Source organism: Coenobita brevimanus, chromosome 54, assembly GCF_032717465.1.
Source record: "Coenobita brevimanus isolate Jiangsu-jjx chromosome 54, ASM3271746v2, whole genome shotgun sequence".
Lineage (NCBI taxonomy): Eukaryota > Metazoa > Arthropoda > Malacostraca > Decapoda > Coenobitidae > Coenobita > Coenobita brevimanus.
Genome location: NC_137007.1, coordinates 26,640,141 through 26,660,216, shown reverse-complemented (window position 1 = coordinate 26,660,216; position 20,076 = coordinate 26,640,141). Strand labels below are relative to the sequence as shown.

The 20,076-nt window shown below is 41.9% G+C and overlaps 1 protein-coding gene across 2 annotated transcripts in view; it reads left to right on the top strand.

The window, feature by feature from the left end:
- Nucleotides 1-20,076, top strand: part of TrpRS (Tryptophanyl-tRNA synthetase) — a 413,379-nt gene that overhangs the window by 9,907 nt on the left and 383,396 nt on the right. For both annotated transcript variants that reach the window (XM_080273391.1, XM_080273390.1), the window contains exon 2: nucleotides 9,320-9,565. In XM_080273391.1, the coding sequence (XP_080129517.1) occupies nucleotides 9,323-9,565 (243 nt within the window). In that variant the 5' untranslated portion in view covers nucleotides 9,320-9,322. The remainder of the gene's footprint in view (nucleotides 1-9,319; nucleotides 9,566-20,076) is intronic.

The following is a 20,076-nucleotide window of genomic DNA, read 5'->3' as shown; positions in this document are numbered from 1 at the left end:
CCATGTTTCTTATGACTGCTTTCAAGGAACCAGCGACCTTTCTTCCTTGTTGTACCCTTTCAAGCACTTCACCTCCCAAACTTCCATCCTTACTCATCACACTACTGAGGTACTTAAATGTACAGTACTCACATTTTCCATTTCCTGATCATCCATCCTCACTGTACATTCACTGACTTCACTTCTCTCAAAGACCATAAGTTTACTCTTCCCTACCATTTCATATACACTCTCCCAAACTCATTCACCTAGCCTTGCAGCTCCCCTTCGTCTTCACTTAACATCACAGTATCATCTGGAAACAACAATGCAGGGAGTTTCCAAATACTGACCTCTCTCATTAGGGCCACTCCAACATCCACCGCCCTACCTTGTATCTCTTCTATAACCCCATCCATGTACAGATTGAATAACCATGGAGGCATGACACATCCCTGTTTCAACCCAACCTTCAAATAGGAAAATTCACTCAGTTCACTATCCACACGCACTGCAGCCATAGCACCTTCATACATACTCTTCTCACAGTCATCCTATATATACCGGGTTCGATTCCCGGCATATTGGCAACACAGTATATTGGATGATTTTTCTTGTGTACAAATCAGGTTTCTCTCTTCATACTTTTCATAGCGTTCAGCAGCTTTCCAACTACTCCATATATTCTTAATATTTTCCACAATCGTTGTGTATCCACCCTGTCATATGCTTTCTCCAAATCCATGAAGGCCACATACAACTTCTATCCCTTCTGTGGAAACCTTTCCACTAAAGATCTAAGAATGAATATTTGATCTGCGCAACCTCTTCCCTTCCTAAAGCCTCCCTGTTCTTCTTCAACTAATTCCTCTGTTATTTCCTTAACTCTGTCAATAAGTATCCTACCATATATTTTTCCTGTTACACTAAGAAGACAAATGCCCCTATGAATACAACACACTACTTTTTCCACTTTCCCTTTGTACAAGGGAATAATTATACTTTACTTCCAATCCTTTGGGAAACTACCTTCCTCCCAGGCCAATCTGCACATCTTCTACATCCATTCTCCTGGCTACTCTCTCTTCCCCATTCTTCACCATTTCACCACACGCTCCATCAATTCCTGGGGCTTTCACCATTTTGACTTTCTTCATTGCTTCCACAACTTCCATCCTACTGATTTCTTCCTGTCTTCTCACCTCCCTCCTTCTCCCAGCCATTCCCCAGCCACTTATACTCTCATTACTTCCATCCTTTATGTTCAACAATTCCTTAAAGTGTTCTCTCCATCTGCTCACTTTTTCTCCCTTCGCCACTAGTAATCTACCATTTTTGTCTTTCACTCCCCTGCTAACTTCACTGCCACCCTGTCTTACTCTCTTCACCTCTTTTCAGAACATTTTCTTACAGTCCCTCCAGTTTACACTGAGATTCCTTCCAAATTCCTCATCCACTGTCTTCTTACTGTCTCTTGCTAATCTTTTCACCTCTCTCTTCCTTTCTACATATAACTCTCTCTTCCGCCTCTCAACTTCTTCCACGCCCCTGTTTCTCATCCATTCATTGTATGCGCTCTTCTTATGTGCCACAGCCTGTCTCACCTCTTCATTCCACCACGCTGTTCCTTGCACCCCCCTGTCTTCTCTTCACCCCACACACCACATCATATGCTGCACATATTTCTTCTATAAATATCCTGCACACACCTTCCTGCTTTCAAAAATTCTGCCGTCAGAAATGGCATGAAATAAATTAGCTAGCAACTCATGGCACCATATAGAGTACTGGCATACGTGGATTATCCATTTTTTCGAGGAGCAGAGCTCAGCTGAGTTACCTACAAAACGCCGAAAGTAATGGTACGAAATCTTCTCCATGCCACCGCTAGCAGTAGCCCAAGCAAATATTCGATGAAATCTCTAGATGAGTGTAGTGATGATAGTGATACGTTGTTAGATGATGACAGTCATGGTTCAGATGCTGATTTACATCCTATCTGATAGCAAGATTGGCACAAGATTGACACTGACGACACAGTGCAACCACAACACATTGTTCGCCTTGCTTCACTGCACAGGGAATATTTCCTACTCCAAGGACCTGTTTTGGGGGTAATTTTTTGTTTGCTGTATTCTGTTATATACCATTGAACTCGTGATTTTTTCCTCTATCTTTTGACAGTATTGTTTTTTTTTTTATATATTTTTTTCTACATATTTGAAAACTGCCACAGACAGAATATACATGTAAACAAACACTGATGCAGTGAATGGGTTAAATGCAAATGATCAGACTGATAGCTGTGATGAAAAGGGTTTGTTTGCTTATTTCCTTGCTCCTAATTTCATCTCAGAACTCTGAGCATGTGGTTCCAAACTAACTTTAGTTAGGCCTAAGCACTCTGAAAGTGCTATAAACGCAAGAAAAGCTGATCACATCTGATATCGAGATCACATCTCCAGTTGGAGGTACAAGTACCCAGCTGGAAGATTCTGACGAGGACAGCGAGGATGATTTGGACTCCTCTCAGCATGCCACTACTCCAGCCGTTCCCAGGCTGGGCACACTCCGGGAGCATGTTGAGTTCTTTCTGGACTAACTTGAACACCTGGACTGTAGCAGGGAGATGGGGCCCCTGGGACTTGTGGAGGAAGTGCGTGCTTTTAGGCAACGCATCATAATCACCAGAAACGCCGTTCCTTACGTCAATCAACCATTGACACCTTCTTCAGGCCCGTGACCCCCACCATGCCCAGCCCTGGCTCCACACCACTGACTAACCAAGACATGCCTTTCACCTCTGAGGCACAGCCCAGCACATCGGCCATGGTGGAGTCGCCAATGGATGTGAGTTTGCGGCTATCTTTGGAGTTGTGTGTAGTGGGTAGCCCATCACCATGTCCCAGCGATGTGTCCCTCGCGCCCCTCGGCCACCTGCAACACCTACGGGTACTCTCTGACTCTGATGGTGAATAAACAATAAAAACTCGCCGCTAGACCACATGGGAATTTACAGTGTTGTGCAGTGTTAAGAAACTAGAAGTCAGAGTGCAAAGAATTAAGTGCAGAGTGCAACATTGGCGTTTTTCAAGTGCCGTGCAAGTACGAAAAGAATGTGCAGCATTAAGAAATTAGAATTCAGGGTGCAAAGGATTAAGTGCAGCGCAACACTGGATTACTGTACATGCTTCAAGTGCATCTTCACCCTTGTCAGAGTCTGAGAGGAGGCGGGTTAATCTTCTCGATGGCCATGGACACGTCATAAGTACCCTGTACATTCCTAAATACTTTCCATACTTCTAATTTCTCATTCACTGGTCCTTTTCATTTATTTCATGTTTTCTGTCCCATATTTGTGTGAATAGGGTCTTAACCCATTCACTGCATCCGTTTGTTGACGTACATCCTGTGTGCGGCAGTTTTCAAATATTTAGAAAAAAATATTAGAAAAAAAATAATATTGTCAAAAGATAGAGAAAAAAATCCCGAGTTCGATGGTATATAACATAATATAGCAAACAAAAAAATTACCTCTGATACAGGTCCGTGAAGTACCCTAATAAATATTTCCTGTGTGGTGGTGGCGGGCGAACTATGTGTTATGGTTGCACTGTGTTGTCAGTGTCAATCTTGCGATCAGATAAGGTGTAAATCAGCATCTGAACCATCATTGTCATCATCTAACAACAGATCACCATCATTACACACAGGATTACACACAGGAAAGCAAACAGCAACAGACCTTATGGTCCTTTCGAGGCTGCTTGTTAGAGAAAACTATGACTACAAGATCTAACTCTACATGCTGAAGGATAAGGATAGTAAAGCAAGAAGGCTCCCCCCACCACCAAACCCTCCAGGAAAAAGTGAGAAAAACCACCATGCAGCATGGAAAAACTGACATGGAAATTTTATAGGAAACACTGGAAAGGAAAAGTCACATTCTATAATACTTTATATATAAGCTACCCGATAGAGTAACCTGAAAGAGAAAGTAAACAATTAAATAATAGTTACGGCATGACATTATAAACCGTTACATTGAGTTAATGGGAAGTCTGTGGACATAACGTGGAAGCTACACACTTCATGGTGTCGATGTTTAGGGGTGGTGCGGCAGCCTTGCCTGGCGCTTTTAAGGTAGGCAGCAGTCAATCAGGCCCTAGCTTTGTTTGCTCCACTGAGACAAGGAACTCTCCCATGTGGGACAAGTACACAAGTTTCATCCTGAAGCAGTGACCCCTGGTACATTAAAAAAATCCCAATGGTGGTCACTTGACTAACAGGGACCCTCAGTGATCCATAGCCCATCACAGGTCGAAAGTAAGAGTAGTGACCGTTAACTCAGAGTTATCTGTGCAGATCCTAATCTGTGCTTATATTGCTTTCTTTGCATTGGGGAGATTGAAAAGTATATAGGACGGGTGTCTTAGATAAAAGGGGACTGCACAGTGCACAGTGTGGATGTGCAATGCACAGAGTGGATGTTTAGGGGTGGTGTGGCAACCTTCCCTGGCGCTTTTTAGGTAGGCAGCAATCAATCAGGCAATAGCTCCATTCACTCCACTGAGACAAGGAACTCTCCCAAGTGGGACAGTACACAAGTTTCATCCTGGAGCAGTGACCCCTGGTACATTAAAAAAATCCCGATGGTGGTCACTTGACTAACAGGGACCCTCAGTGATCCACATCCCATCACAGGTCGAAAGTAAAAGTAGTGACCATTAACTCAGGGTTATCTGTGCAGATCCTAATCTGTGCTTACTGTATATTACCTCATTTGCTTTGGGTAAATCGAAAAACGTATAATGACGTGACGTGACGGTATGTTAAGTTTACGGGGTGCCCTGTAGACACGAGAGGACTGCATAGTGTGGATGTTTAGGGGTGGTGCGGCAGCCTTGCCTGGCGCTTTTAAGGTAGACAGCAGTCAATCAGGCCCTAGCTCCGTTCACTCCACTGAGACAGGGAACTCTCCCATATGGGACAAGTACACAAGTTTCATCCTGAAGCAGTGACCCCTGGTACATTAAAAAAATCCCGATGGTGGTCACTTGACTAACATGGACCCTCAGTGATCCACAGCCCATCACAGGTCGAAAGTAAGAGTAGTGACCGTTAACTCAGGGTTATCTGTGCAGATCCTAATCTGTGCTTATATTGCTTTGTTTGCACTGAATAAATTGAAAATGTATAATATCGTGATGCAACACTATGTACGGGTACATTGTTTACGGGGTGTCTTGTAGACTAAAGGGGCATGAACTTACATGTACCGTAGCTATAAAAGCAAGTTATTCGGACGGAAAAAAGAGTCAGCTGAGGATTTTCGTGCAAACACTTGTCTAATTTGTTTTTGAATGTCTCAATTGAGATACTGTTCACGGTATCTGAGGGTAATCTGTTCCAGATATTTACAACTCTGTTAAAGAAGAAGTATTTTGCTTCGTGGGATTGGAATCGCTTTCCCATGATTTTGCAGCCATTTCTTCTGGTTTAACTCGACCGGTCTATATCAAAATATTTATTCATGTCTAAGTTGTCATAGCCCTTCATGATTTTGAAAACTTCAATAAGGTCTCCTCTTAACCTGCGCTTCGTTAGGCTAAATAATTTAAGTTATTCAAGGCGTTCCTCATATGGTTTGTTTCTATTCGTAAGTCGTGGTGTCATTTTTGTGATTCTTCGCTGAATTTTCTCTAATTTTTCAATGTCCTTTCTGTAGTACGGATACCAGAATTGCACACAATACTCAAGATGGGGGCGCAGTAGCGAGTTGTACAAGGCAAGTATGACTTTTTCCGATTTAAACTCGAAAGTTCTTCCAATAAAACCCACTAGCTTGTTTGCAATTTTAACCGCATCGGTACACTGCTTGCTTGGTTTTAGGTCATTAGACTCATCCAGAGATTTCACCAATATTTGCTTGGGCTACTGCTAGCGGTGGCATGGAGAAGATTTCATACCTTTACCTTCAACATTTTGTAGGTAACTGAGCTGAGTTCTGCACCTCGTAAAAATGCATAGTGTATGTATGGCAATATTCTGTAAGGTCCCTGAGTTGATAGCTGATTTATTTTGTGCCATTTCTGACTGCGGAATTTTTGAAAGCAGGAAATCATATATGATACAGCTGCAGCCAGAGCCATTTGGACTCAGATATCATATATGATACAGCCGCGGTCAATGGGTTAAATAGGTGCTGTGCATGTCTGGTAGGGAGTTATTTATGTGGCTTTCAAAGTTAGGTGGGTTAGGGTCCATAAGTACCTGTCCAGGGGGCATTTTCCCAAGTCCTGGACAAGACCAAGTCCCGGACATGCCTTTGGCTCTATTATGTTGGGTTGTGGAGGGATTACTGTACGTATACATATACAGTATTTATATATATATATATATTAGATAGATGGATATAGATATATATATTGTAGGTATACAGGCATAGGTAGATGGATATAGATATATATATTGTAGATATACATGCATAGATACATGGATCGATAATGTCTGTACTATATACGTCGACCGGTGTGATTTGGACCGGGTTGTGACAAACTTTTATTTAGTTCCATATTTATTGAACTAAAAGGCCCAAATTTTAATACAAACATAAGTGGATCAGTACCTGTATGACAATATAATTTCAGTTATTTTCCTGTACAATTTATATACTGTAGTTACATACCCAGAAATATGGATCACATTATGCAACAAAAATGGGGTGATATGGTCAGCACTAAAGGGTGATTATGGACCACAAGAAAAAAACATATTTTTACTTTTAGTAGCTAGCTAGTTTGTTTCCTTGGTTATATTTCTTAGCTCAATGTACTTACAGAGTCCTAGGGTGCTCCCATAGCTGAAAAAAGAAATATAGGGTTACCCTAAATAAAAGCTTCTGTTGTTAGCCTGAATGAAATAAAGTTTAAATTCATTACAGAATGGGTTTTTGTTCACATGTTGAAAATCAACTAATTCTTTTTAAAAAATAGCTAAGCACTCCCAACAAGCAAAAAGGTTAAATTCCACTGCCCATTAAAAAAAAAAAAAAAAAAAAAAGCCAGCTAATTGGTTTATTTAGATAGGTAGTACCTATGCTGATTTAGCTACACAACATTTGAAGCTCATGTAGGTGAAAGACGCTGTGGCTCTTACATCCAAGGGACCATGAAAAATAAATTTTTGTTGGACAGAGGTGATGTTATCCCTGAGAGGCCAGTCATAATGACTGGTATTTGGCTTATTATACAAGAGCTTTAGGGTTACATCATCATCGTTTATATCTGTCACCCATCCAACATAGTCCTTTTTGTCAAAGTACATTGCATAGTATTTATTCAGAGGAATGTTTCTCTGTATATCTGAACAGTATTTTCCTGTTTGCTTTTTTGTTTCATGTTTCATCTCTTTCATATCTGATCTCTCACTGCTAGGCTCCTCTTCACTCTCACTGTAGGATACTACGGGATTTAGTCCTTCTTCCTCTACATCTTCGTTCTCAACTTCTTCAATCATCCTTTTCTTTCCCTGACCTTTCTTGCAATTTTTTTCGGCATTTCTTTTTCTCTCTTTTCCATTTCATCTATAAATTCATCACTTGTTATAACCCTTGCTACTGGAATTATTCTCCTTCGAACCTTCTTCCCAGAAGCAGCTGCAGTGGATCTTACTGGAGGCTTCCTAACTGCAGCAGCAAGGATGTCTTCAATTTCTGACTCATTATTTTGATAATGGAGCTGGACCACAATCACCCCAGCGATGAATTTTGACTAGGATGATTATGGTCCAAAACTGAAAATTGATTAAAAAAAAAAAAAAAAAAGGAAGAGCTAGAGCTTTTCTTATTGTTTTATGATAAATTAGAAACAACAAACTATTATATATATGGCATAATTTTTATAGAGACTGACCCATTCCATTTTGCCTAGGAACAAAGTTTGTCAAAAGTGCTGATTTTGTAACCAACGTTCGCTGACATGTTTGTTTTGTGCCATTTTTGCCTTATTTCCTTTCTGGTTCCTTAGTTCTGTAACACATCAGATTTCACATTCAAAGTCACCCTGTAAATGTGAAAATAGTTGCTTTACTACACTGGGTGTTCAAAACTATATATATGTCACATATCTAGATACCAGTGACTGAAATAGGAAGGTGGACCTGACTGAAATAGGAAGGTGGACCAAATCAACCTGGACCACTCGATGGTCCGAATCACCCCCGTTGACACTATTTATATATACCATATATGAAAATATTTTTATACGGTATTTAATATACAGTAGGTACATACAGTACGCGAGTTTATGGGCAGCAGAGGAGGTCGCTTACTAGAAATTCGCATACTGTGAATACATAACTTATGGGAAAAATTACATATAGGCAGCACCCCCCTTCATCGGTAACCCTTGAGACTCCTTTCAGACCTAAGTATTGTACTGTGCAGGGAAACTATCTAAGACATATTACCTAAGATAAAGTAAACCAGCAAGATTACAGCTTTACTAAATCAACAAGGATATGGCTTAACTAAACCAACAAGAATATGGCTGCTCACCTTAACCCAAGAGGACAACAGACTTGTTGGACGTAAGAAAGGGATCCGAGGCAGGGTGAGGCACCTAGTGTGCACTTCCTGCACCACCCGACGCACCACCTTCGTCACCACTCTCGTCACCAGCGCTTTCGACACCTTCACTAGCTAGTGCACTCACTTTGTTCATAAACCCTTCAAAGTCTATTGACTGACACCTCAGACATCACATTGTCCTCTTGATCCTCCCCAGGAAATGGCTTTTCTGATGTTGAAGGTAGTGATTCTTGACTTTCTTGAGGCCACAGGTAGCGGGTGATGAGGGTTTGGTTCCTTCTGTTAACCTCCTGGTTGTGCCTGTCTGTGTAGTAGTGGTAGGTTCTGTCCAGTGAAGTCATCACTTCCTCCACTTGCAACTGACAGTGTTCAGTGTCATTGAATTCTTCCTTGAATTTATCTAGGGCACACATTACCTGGCTGATCTCCATCATTGACAAGTCTCCACTCTCCATCACTGGTGGTGCTGGCTGTTCTGCTGTGGTCTCCTGCTCTGCATTGGCCTTGGGGTAACCCTGGATTTGGGCCAGTCTTTGTTGCTGTCTCTCCTATTACGAGTTCAATTTGCATACTATTAAAAAATACACTAAAATTTGATAAAAAATAGGTCCTTGCATACAATGAAATTCGCGTACTGTGAGCTCGCGTTCCGTGCTTACATACTCTAGTGTATATATATACATATATTTGTGTGCAGTATATGTTTATACATTTATATATGTGCACTTTTTATATATTTAAAATTTTCAGAGAATGCCCATCACCAAGCTAGAGGAAGCAGTACTTGATGAACACTTCATAAAATATAGCTACGTCAAGGGATTTACTGCCACTCAGTCTGACACAGCCCTGTTCCTCCAGTTTGAATCCGCTCCTCACAAGGACCTTCCTCATTTACTTCGCTGGTACACACATATCAAGAGTTTTGGAAGTGAACGACTGAAGTTCCCTGGCTGTAAGGAAACCTTCTTGTCCTTTTCATCCAACTGTACAAAGGTAAGTTGGTGAAACTGTATAGTGTCATAATTTTATGCTAAGCTTTATAGTACAGTATTTATTCAGTTGTTTTAAGACTTTGATAGAAGTGTTAAGTTTTCCGTTGCTTTTTTTTTTTTTATGGGTAGGGGTGTCTATCATCCTAAGACTTGTAGCCTAATGCCACTGTCTTAGGTGATTGCAGTATTGAACAGGTCTTATGGTTTCCCCCACGTTGTGAAATGAGTGACTTTACAATAACCATTAATGAATGTATGGTCCGTTTGTTTAAGCAGTCGCTCTATGGTGTACACATTCACCTTCTGCAGAGAAATATTCTACAGGAACTTACAATCCCACTTTGTTGTTGTTGTTGTTCCCCCAGGTTCATATGAATGTGAACCAGATGGACTGCAGGCTAGGATTGCCTTTCTCCATCAGTTCACCATCCTCATTCAGCAGACTGGGATGGAGTAGAGGAATGTTTGTGTAACCAGGCAGATCGGCACCACCCTGTGGTGTACCAGTCTGTAAGTCATGTACATGGAAAACAGTGTACAGCAATACTGATGACTAGAAGATCAAGAAATCACAATAGGAAATTACAACAAATAAGAGAAGAGGAGATAAAGCTTTGAGGAAGCACAGGTTTCCAATAAGATCTATAGGTGCATGGAACTGCATGCTGGACGAGGTTGTGTGTGCTAAAAATATTCACAAGTTTAAGGAAATGTAGGATATAATATGGTAAAAAGGCAGGACATTACAAACTTTGCTCAATCCCTTTAAAGCTCAGATCTAAGTGCATCTCTCTCTCTCTCTCTCACTCTCTCTCTCTCACACACACACACACACACACACACACACACACACACACACACACACACACACACACACACACACACACACACACATACACACACATACATACACACACATACACAGCAAGGCTAGAAATACAGTACTCTCACGTCCAACATGGTAATATTGTCATGCACGGGTCCTGTGTTGGACCAAAAACGTGTTGGACAAACAACAGAGCTTATGGGGAAAAATGACTTATGTCAGCAGCCTTAGGAAAAGTCACCCTAAATACCTACCATATACCTATACATATGAGAGAGGGGGGTGTGAGTTGGGAGCAGGGCAGTGAAATGGCAGGGGACAGGGCGACATGGAGGCGATTTGTGGCCACCCCGTACGGGATTGAGGCATCTGGCAATAGATAGATAGATACCTATACTGTACATATATTGGTATTACTGTAATTATAATAAATGATACTGTACAGTGAATGATAACTAACCTTTTAGGATAGTGTTGGTGGGCTTTCTGGGAATGGAAGGTGATATCCGAGGCTGTAGGTAGTCCTACTGGGTCCCCGGAGGATGGCTGCTGACGTCACTAGCGGGTAATGGCTGTTGCTCCTCCTCAACCTCCCTCATAAATCCTTCGAAATTACACTCAGAATCACTATCCTCATCCACATCCATGGAAGGTCCTGCTTCTGCCTGTCCTAGCACTCTTCTCTCTTCCTCCTTTTGCTGGAAGATCTTGTCTTGGTTTTTTATTATGGTCCTCACGCTGGCTTTATTCACGTCATAGGCCTTGGCGACGTCCACATTCCTCTCCCCTTTCTTCTTCCTCTTGATGATTTCTAGCTCGATGGCCTGAAGGAGGTGTCGCTACTTCTTGGGGTTCTCAGAAAGCTTCTTAGGCATCATGAGCAGGGTAAAATGCAGTAGCAAGGGCAGAAAATGCAGCGAGAAAAAAGCACCATCCAATGCAAATTATGCGACTGAGTGGTGCTGTGGCAGGAGAAATTTAAACAAAACATCATGTGAGAGCAGAAGTGTTTTTAATTGGGCGACATCACAATCACGTCACAATAGCGGGTTGGGGAGGCTACTTGATCGGAAGTTTTGATCAGTTGTGTCACAGGAATGTCCAGTATGACCGTGTTGGACCGAGGGTGATCGTGCTAGAGGCGAACTCTGCAGATTTCGCCCACTTCTCGGAGCTCCATCCGTGTTATGCTAATGCACCCATGTTACAGTAATTAAATCGTATTAAATTGTACTAATTTTTTGCTCTCTGTGCTGGATGCGAATCTTGCTGGACAAGCACGTGTTGGACGTGAGGGTACTGTAGATGATTTCTTGAGGGTAAGTGAGCCAGACATTATGTGCTTCGTAGAGACCAAACTAAGAGAGAATATTGAAATCGAAATGGGCAATGAGAAGTACAAACTATGGAGAAGAGATAGAAAAGAAAAACTGGGAGGAGAAGTTTTGATAGCAGTGAAAAACACCCTAACTGTTGATAGTGTGGAATTGGGAGAAAGTACAGTAATCACTCCAATATCCGACGTAATAGAGCCATAGGTAGGTCCGGATATTGGTTCTGTCCGGATATTGGGCCCCAGCTTATGGACTTGTACTTATGGACCCTAACTCAGAGAAACACGTATACAACTCCCTCTGGACATGCATAGCACCTATTTAAGACCCAAATCACACCAATAAGGCGCATAAATGACTGAAATAAATGCAAAAGAAACATAAAATGAGGGTTTAGAAGTATGTTCATACATTAATAAACATTCTGGTGACTGGCTCCTGGACTGGTAGTTATGGACCCTAACCTAGCCTAACTCAGAAAAACACCTTCCTACTGCACATGCATAGCTCCTAACACCCTATTCACACCAATAAAGGACATTAACCCCTTAACTGCGGGGCGTCACTTTCGTGACGCTTGGGAGCAAGGGATCATACCGCGGGGCGTCGCTTTTGTGATTCTGTGTTATTTTGAATTCACCCGGGCTTCCAAGTGGGGGCTTGTATCATCTATCAGTACTGCCAATGTCCAACACTAGTCAGCACTCCTAATCTCATCTGTACTCCCATCCATTGTTGACAATTTAGCCATTTCTCCCCGTTCTTGACTCCCCTCCCTACCCCCCCTCCATTACCCTATCCTCTCGCCTGCCCGGCCGTGCTACGCTAAGTAAATCTTCCCTGGAATTTTTCACTGATTGCATCCATTGAAATAAGCCCTATGTCCTATTCTTATACCAAATAATATATACAAGAAAGACATAAGGTAAGTGAGTGCCAAACACCTGGAATTGGCTAATTATCACCTGACAACACCTCTCGTGCACTCGTTTGCTAATTTTCGCTGTTTTTTTCCCCCTTGAAATATGCCCTATAATCTATTTTCTTAATAAATATACATGTAAGGAGGGAAGGGAGAAGCCTAAGTGATATTTACATTCACCTGGAACTACCTAATTTATAATGTATTGTCTAGATTTCCTGCCAATCATATCAGTGCTAAACAAAGATGTTTCAAGATCTAACATTGGTAGCTCTGAAAATATATCTCCTAAGTAGGCCTCTAATCTATTTTCGAAATAAATATACATGTAAGGAGGGAAGGGAGAAGCCTAAGTGATATTTACATTCACCTGGAACTACCAAATTTATAATGTATTGTCTAGATTTCCTGCCAATCATATCAGTGCTAGACTTAGCTGTTTCAAGAAGTAATATTGGTAACCCTGAATAACCCCTTAGCAGGCCTCCACGCTAGCCCTCCGTTATCAGGTTACTCTCAACTTCCGAAGTGAGAGTACGTATGTTTCTTCTTGCTGGCTTCAAGGCCTTTTTTCACCCCCATGCAAATAGCCCTGTGACCTTTACCCCCTACTAAACCTCGTGTGGAAAGAGGTAAAGGGCTGACAATTGATAAAAGAGTGACTACGATCTTTCTATTGAGTAAAACAGTGCAAGTGGAATTGTAAATAATGTGTAAATAATGTGTAAACAGCAAGTGAAAGTAATGAATGTAAATATACGTGAACAATGGAAAACAGTTTTATAAGTTATTTCAAGTGACAGTGCACAACACAGTGTAAATAAAATAGAAATGTAAATAACGTAAATAAAATAGAGAACGTAAATAGAAATGTAAATGAGTAGTATTATAAGAATACAAGTATATACCCTAGGAGTAATGAAAGTGAAAGTTTCACTCTAGCATGTCTGAATGCTATGAGTTATGAGAGTGAAGATGAAAGTGACATTCACTCTCAATGCCAGTATACAGGACGAGAAAGTGAATGCTACCTATTTTACTGAAAGAAATTGAATCCCTACAGTGACAATAAACTAATACTACTGAAGGAAACTTATGAATAAAGACTGTAGATATATATAAGTGTTATATAGTAATAGAAATATAAAGTGTGAGGGGTTTTATGAATAATAAATGACAGACTACTAAGAGCGAACTAGTGCCAGTGCGACGATCAGACGCGCTCGTAATTTCCATTGCTTTCACAGCGTTTTTTTTTTTTACTATGGATCCCAAACTACTTGAAAATTGTAGAATAGTGTTTATAGTGTTCGTATCTGGCTGTGGTAATCATATTACGGGTTGTCGGGAAGTTTAAAGTGGAGACTTCGTTACCCTACTTCAGAGGTCTCCACAAGTCCTACGGTAACTGACGAAGGCTCAACAATCATTCCAGGAGAAGCTGAAGGTATGTGCCATAAGCATATGTAATTTTATTATTCTAGGACTAATAACTGATTTTTGGCAAATATTTTTTTAGAGTCTGTCGGAGCCCAAATAACCCCGCGGCACACGCAAGTCATTGCTAAACAAGCCCGCGGTGTAGGGGTTAAAGAGTGAAATGAGGTAAGTATAGTATGGAAAAATGTACAGTATGAAACGGACGGGAAAAAAATCGGTTTTATTTTTTATTTTTTGGGGTTTTTGGACCATTTTGGGAATATTGGATCCCAGGACGATTATGTCCGGGTAGTGGGGATGTTCGGATATTGGGCGTCCGGATATTAGAGTGATTACTGTATGGCTGAAGTGATAAACATAGTAATAGTAAACAGAGGGAAAGGCAAGAGAGATATCGCAGTAGCATATGTCTTCCCCCAAGACAAGGGTATGGAATGAGGAGGAATATCAGATGTTGTCGGACATGGTTAGATACCTGCAGAAAGTGATTGAGAAAAGTAGCAACATAATTCTGATGGAGGACATCAATTGTACAGAGGTAAATTGGGAAAAGTGAGACTCAAGGAGTAGTGAAGATTGGTGGGGCAGTATACTGTTAAATGTAGCAGTGGATAATATAATGACCCAGTGGGTCAAGGAAGAGACAAGATTTAGGGGGGATGATACACCAGCAAGACTAGATTTAATTCTAACCATAGAACCTGATGCAATTGAATATCTGAAATATCTGTCCTATAGGAAAAAATGATCATGTAGTGATAGAGTTCCAAACGATAGATGGAAATAGGGAGACAGGAGATGAACTAGACAGGCATGGAAGATAATACAACTTTGGGAGAGCAGAGTTTACCGGACTGAGAAAATTTTTTGAAGAAGCAAATTGGGGAGAATTCTGGGAAACGAGATGCAGAAGAAGTGGGATATCTTTCTAGCCTTCTATAATACGGGTGCAGAAAAGTATGTGCCAAAAGTTTGTGGGAAAGAGAACTGGAGAAATGACTGGTTCAACAAAAGGTGTATGATAACAAAAAAAGAAGGGGATAAGGCATGGAACAAATAGAGAAAGAGAAGTAATGATAGAACAAAGGAAGAATATAAAAGAACTGGAAATGAACATACAAGAATATGTAGAGAAAAAGAAAAAGACTTCGAAATAGGTATTGTAGCTGCCTGCACTCATGGAGGGGGAAACGGGGTAATGAAACCCGCCCATCTGGACTCAACTATTTATTCGGCCATACCTGGAATTGCAGTTTTACTCTCTCAGTATGCTATAACGGTATCACTCATCATTTTTATAACACTTGGTCATACATAGAATTACAATTTATCCTCAATATGTTATGTTATACTGCAGTTTACGTCGTGTATATATATATATATATATATATATATATTACTTTAAATTCTCGTCCTTATTTTCCTGCATTTATAATCGAGTTATGTTGTGACATCGACCATGTGCAGGTTAATAAGTATTCTAATGGTAAGCAAGGGCAACTCACTTGTGGCAGGTCCATTTTTCGTCGTACAGTATCAGTGTGTGGGTAGAAGCGTGGGGTAAGTAACACTAGTCCTTCACATGCGTAATATCCTCTCAGAAATAACACCTTTTCAGGATGGTCATGGAATCACACATCGTGCTTGAGCTCCATCCTTTTAGGTCTCTGCCTAATAATTCCACAGGATCACTGCTACTTTGTGCTTCACTTGTCCTGGCTACCCACACACTAACCCATACTTCCCATAGCGTCCACTCCAAGGCGTGATGTTCGCCCATATCTTCAAGCTAATGGATGTTATGCTTACGTGGCTGTGTATGCATCAACACTGTGTAACCAAACACTTGCCCCTCTCTCTCTCTCTCTCTCTTTATCGCGTTAGATGCGGTAAGACTCCGCCTGTTGGTCGGTTTCAACCAATACTATGCACATCTTCACTCGCCACTATCTTCCAGCAGCCACAGTTTGTTTGCAGGGCGTGTCAGAGTTTTGCGTGCAGATGTTCTGACCTTCACGTGTCTCACCACACCATCATCACTGGGATTCGCCTCTACCAGTCTTCCTAGAACTCAGTGGTTACAGGGTACATTCCAATTTGTCACCAATACCAGGTCCCCCACTTAAAAATTACGCAACCGCTTGAACTGCTTCTGGCATTGTCATAAGGATGGTAGGTACACCTTCAATCATCGCTTCCAGAACTGGTCTGCTAGTAACTGTTTGTGCTCCTAACTCTTCCAGTAGATGTCCCCTATAGGCTCTTCGGCTTTATCTCCTAACGAGCAGTGGGATACCGTCTGAGGGCACAGAATATACAGCGGGGTAAGTGCTTCAAGGTCGCTGACGTCGTTGGAGAACGGGGTGATGGGCCTCCCATTGTCTATCTTCTCTGCTTCACAGAAGAGCGTGTGGAGTTGCTCATCGTCCACGACTTGCACGCCTATTATCGCTTGCAAGATCTTCCTGACTGTCCGGATCTGTCACTCCCAGACACTGCCCATGTGCGATGCATGTAGAGGGTTGAACTCTCACTCAATTCCCTTCCTTAACAATGCATTGTGGACCTTGTCATCCTTTTCCCAGCTGAGGGCTGCAGCCCGGAGTTCCTTATGTGCTCTGATCATGGTTATTCCATTGTCAGAACGGGGAGCGCGGTAGCTCGGTGGTAGGCTGTCGGGCTCGTAATCGTGAGGTTTCGAGTTTGCGCCCCGCCCGATGGCTGCTGTGCTGGGAGGGGTAGCGCTCTCCCGTAACCCTAGCAGGGCTATATGATCTGATGAGGTCTAGCTCGGGGATTAATCCCCCACTGTCAGAACCAATGGGCTGTGGTACACCCCTTCTTGCCGAGAAGCGCATTATTGCACTGAGGAAAGAATCAGAGTCTAGTCTGTCGAGTATCTCCAGGAGTATGGCACTCGAGTTCAGACAAGTGAACAGACAACCCCACTGCTTTACCTGTTTCCTACCCTGCTTTGCAGTGAATAGTCCAAAGCAGTCCACTCCAGTAAATGTGAACGGTGCCTTCACCACGCGTACCCTGTCAGCAAAGAGGTCAGCTTGTGTTTTCAGTGACTCCTTTCAATTGACTCGATGACAAACGTGACACCCTTTTAACGCCCAGTCAGTCAGTGTATGTTCTCTTCCCGAGTGCCCAGCCTTGTTCTCATGGGTTTCTCTTAAAATAAGTTCCGTGATGAGGTGGTCCCACAGCAACAGCACGGGTACTTGCAGTCCGTCATCAAGGGAGCTCCCTCCAATCACCCGCTAGCACGGAGGAATTGATCCTCCCCCAGGTGCAGCTTCAGCGGAAACAGTGGACTCGTCTTCCTAAGCGCACCCCGTTCCTTCAGATCCTTTACCTCGGACTCATAACATTCCTGTTGTACACAACCTAGTACAGCAAGCTCGCCCCCAACGCGTGGGTTTCGTTCCTAACGTGGCGCGTTCGGCGCGAAACCACATAAGTTTTAACTACTCCTTATTTTGCTCCCTGGATCTCCTAAACGTGGTCTTTTGCTGTTATCTGGCATTGGTAATCAATATGAAGCACTTTAAGTGGTTAGAAGGTTTATTTAATGTTATAACTTACAAATACAGTACTGCACAGCAAAACTTCAACATACAAATACCTAAACACAAGGCAACATTCCGATGCCGAAACCAGTCGGCGTCGGAATGTTGCCTTGTGTTTACGTATTTGTATGTTGAAGTTTTGCTGTGCAGTACTGTATTTGTAAGCTATAACATTAAATAAACCTTCTAACCACTTAAAGTGCTTCATATTGATTACCAATGGCAGATAACAGCAAAATACCACCTTTAGGGAGTCTAGGGAGCAAAATGGTTTCTGGACTATTCGCTGTCAAGCCAGTTTGCTGTCACAACAATAACAAGACAACATAGACTTTGATAGATCCCCCTGAAATATAGTTATTAAAGTATTGATTAATTAATAATAAGTATATTTATAAAAGTATTGATTAATTAATATATTTATAGAATGACGGGGAATCATACAGGGTGCAAATTGTCCTGATGGGGAATCGTTCATGTTTTGACAGGGAATTGACATGATGGCGAATTGTCTTGGAATCCACCAATCGTGTGTAATCTATAACTGGTTACAAGGCTTTATTTAATTCTTTAACTTTCTTTAAATGCTTTACCTTACAAGTGCATACCAGAATAGTAAATATTTAACTTACAAATACAGTACTGTGGAAAAGCAGTACAGCAAATATTTAACAAACAAATAAAAAAGGTAATATTCTGACGCCTATCAGAAAACTGGTTATAAGACTTTATTTCTTTCCTGAACGTTATTTAATAATACTTTAACTTGCACATAAACTTACCAGAACAGTACTGTAAATATTTAACTTACAAATACAGCACTGAGGAAAAGCAGTACAGCGAATCTCATCACGTGATCAAAACAAACCTTGCGTGCTGAGCTGATGTTCGAGGATTTGGCCATTCAAAGACCTCTCTTGCGTAAATTTATAGGTTTCCTAATGGTTCTTTAATCTTACGTTATCTTATACATATCCCAGCACTAACCGTGTATAATTGCGAGCGCGTTCAGCGAGAACGTGTTCCGGGCGAGTTTACTGTACTGCTGCTCGAGACAAACGGAGCTCACTCACCCTCAATCTTGATTTGTCACCTTGCTGTGGTCCACCCCTGTGCCTCCAGTACAAAAAACCTTCTGATCCATGAAACTCCTTGCAGCAGTTTTTGCCAGGATGAGTATCTGGACCACAATCTATCAGCGGGTCCTTTCTTGCTTAGTCCCCTTTGCCATAGTTGTGGTGTCACCCTTTACCTCTGGGTCAGTCCCCAGGTCTAGTATAAGTCGGGGCTCCTGCGGCCAGTGATCGTTCTCTCGCTGGAGAAAGTCCGGCCCTTCAGTCCATCTACACCCTCCGTTCAGTTCGTAGCAACTTAGTCCTCGGGTCGCATCATCTGCTGGGTTCAGTGTTGAACCCATGTGCCTCCACTGGGTCACTTGTGACTGTTCATGTATGGCCGCCAATCGATTGGCCACGAATGTGTGAAACCGCCTCTCCGTGTTACGGATACACTGTAATACTGTTACACTGTCTGTCCAGAAGATGGACCCTCCCTCGTTGACCGACAGCTTGTGCCTTAATGTCTCAGCAACCTCGACAGCCAACACGGCAGCACATAACTCCAGGTGGGGTGTAGTCAGCTGTTTTAGCAGGGCTAGCTTGGCCTTTCCGTAGACAAAGGCACAGCGAACATCTCCGGTTCCATCTGAGATCCTCAGGTATGATACCACTCCATATGTCTCTTGCGAAGCATCACAGAAGTGATGTACAGTAGACCCTTCTTATCTGTGGAATTTGCCTTTGCGAATTTATGTTTCCGCGGATCAAACTTATTTTAATACTGTACTATACACTGTAACGTAAATTGGCACGCAACTCGCAGTTCTTTTGTAGCTACAGTTAGCATTCCCGCACCCACGGGCATTCCTGCCATTCTGCCAGTCTTATTGTAAACAACAATCAGTTCGTTATTTACGTCGTTGTCGCCCGTCTTGTGTTCACAACTCTACTGTTCTTCATTGTGTAAGTGAAAAATGGCTCCCAAGAAGCAAGTAAAGGATAAAAGCAATCCCTCTAAGCCAGAGAGAGAGCTTAAGGTGTTATCTGGCATCCTGTCAGAAGGATCAGACTAGACTCACAGCTTACTTACAGCGTCGCCACACATCTTGTTGCCTCACTACATTGGCACTGTAGGAACTGTACTACAATCGTCGTCATCATCATACAGCAATCATCATCATCTATACAGCAATCATCATCGTCATACAGCAATCATCATCATTGTACGAAGGTTATGAAGAGAACAGACAGTCTTTTGGTGAGTGTTAATATGTTTTTGTAATATTTTAAAGTATGTTTTTATTTTTTCCGGGATGTGTTTAGCTTATGTGGAAATAATATGCCATTTTGTGGTGAT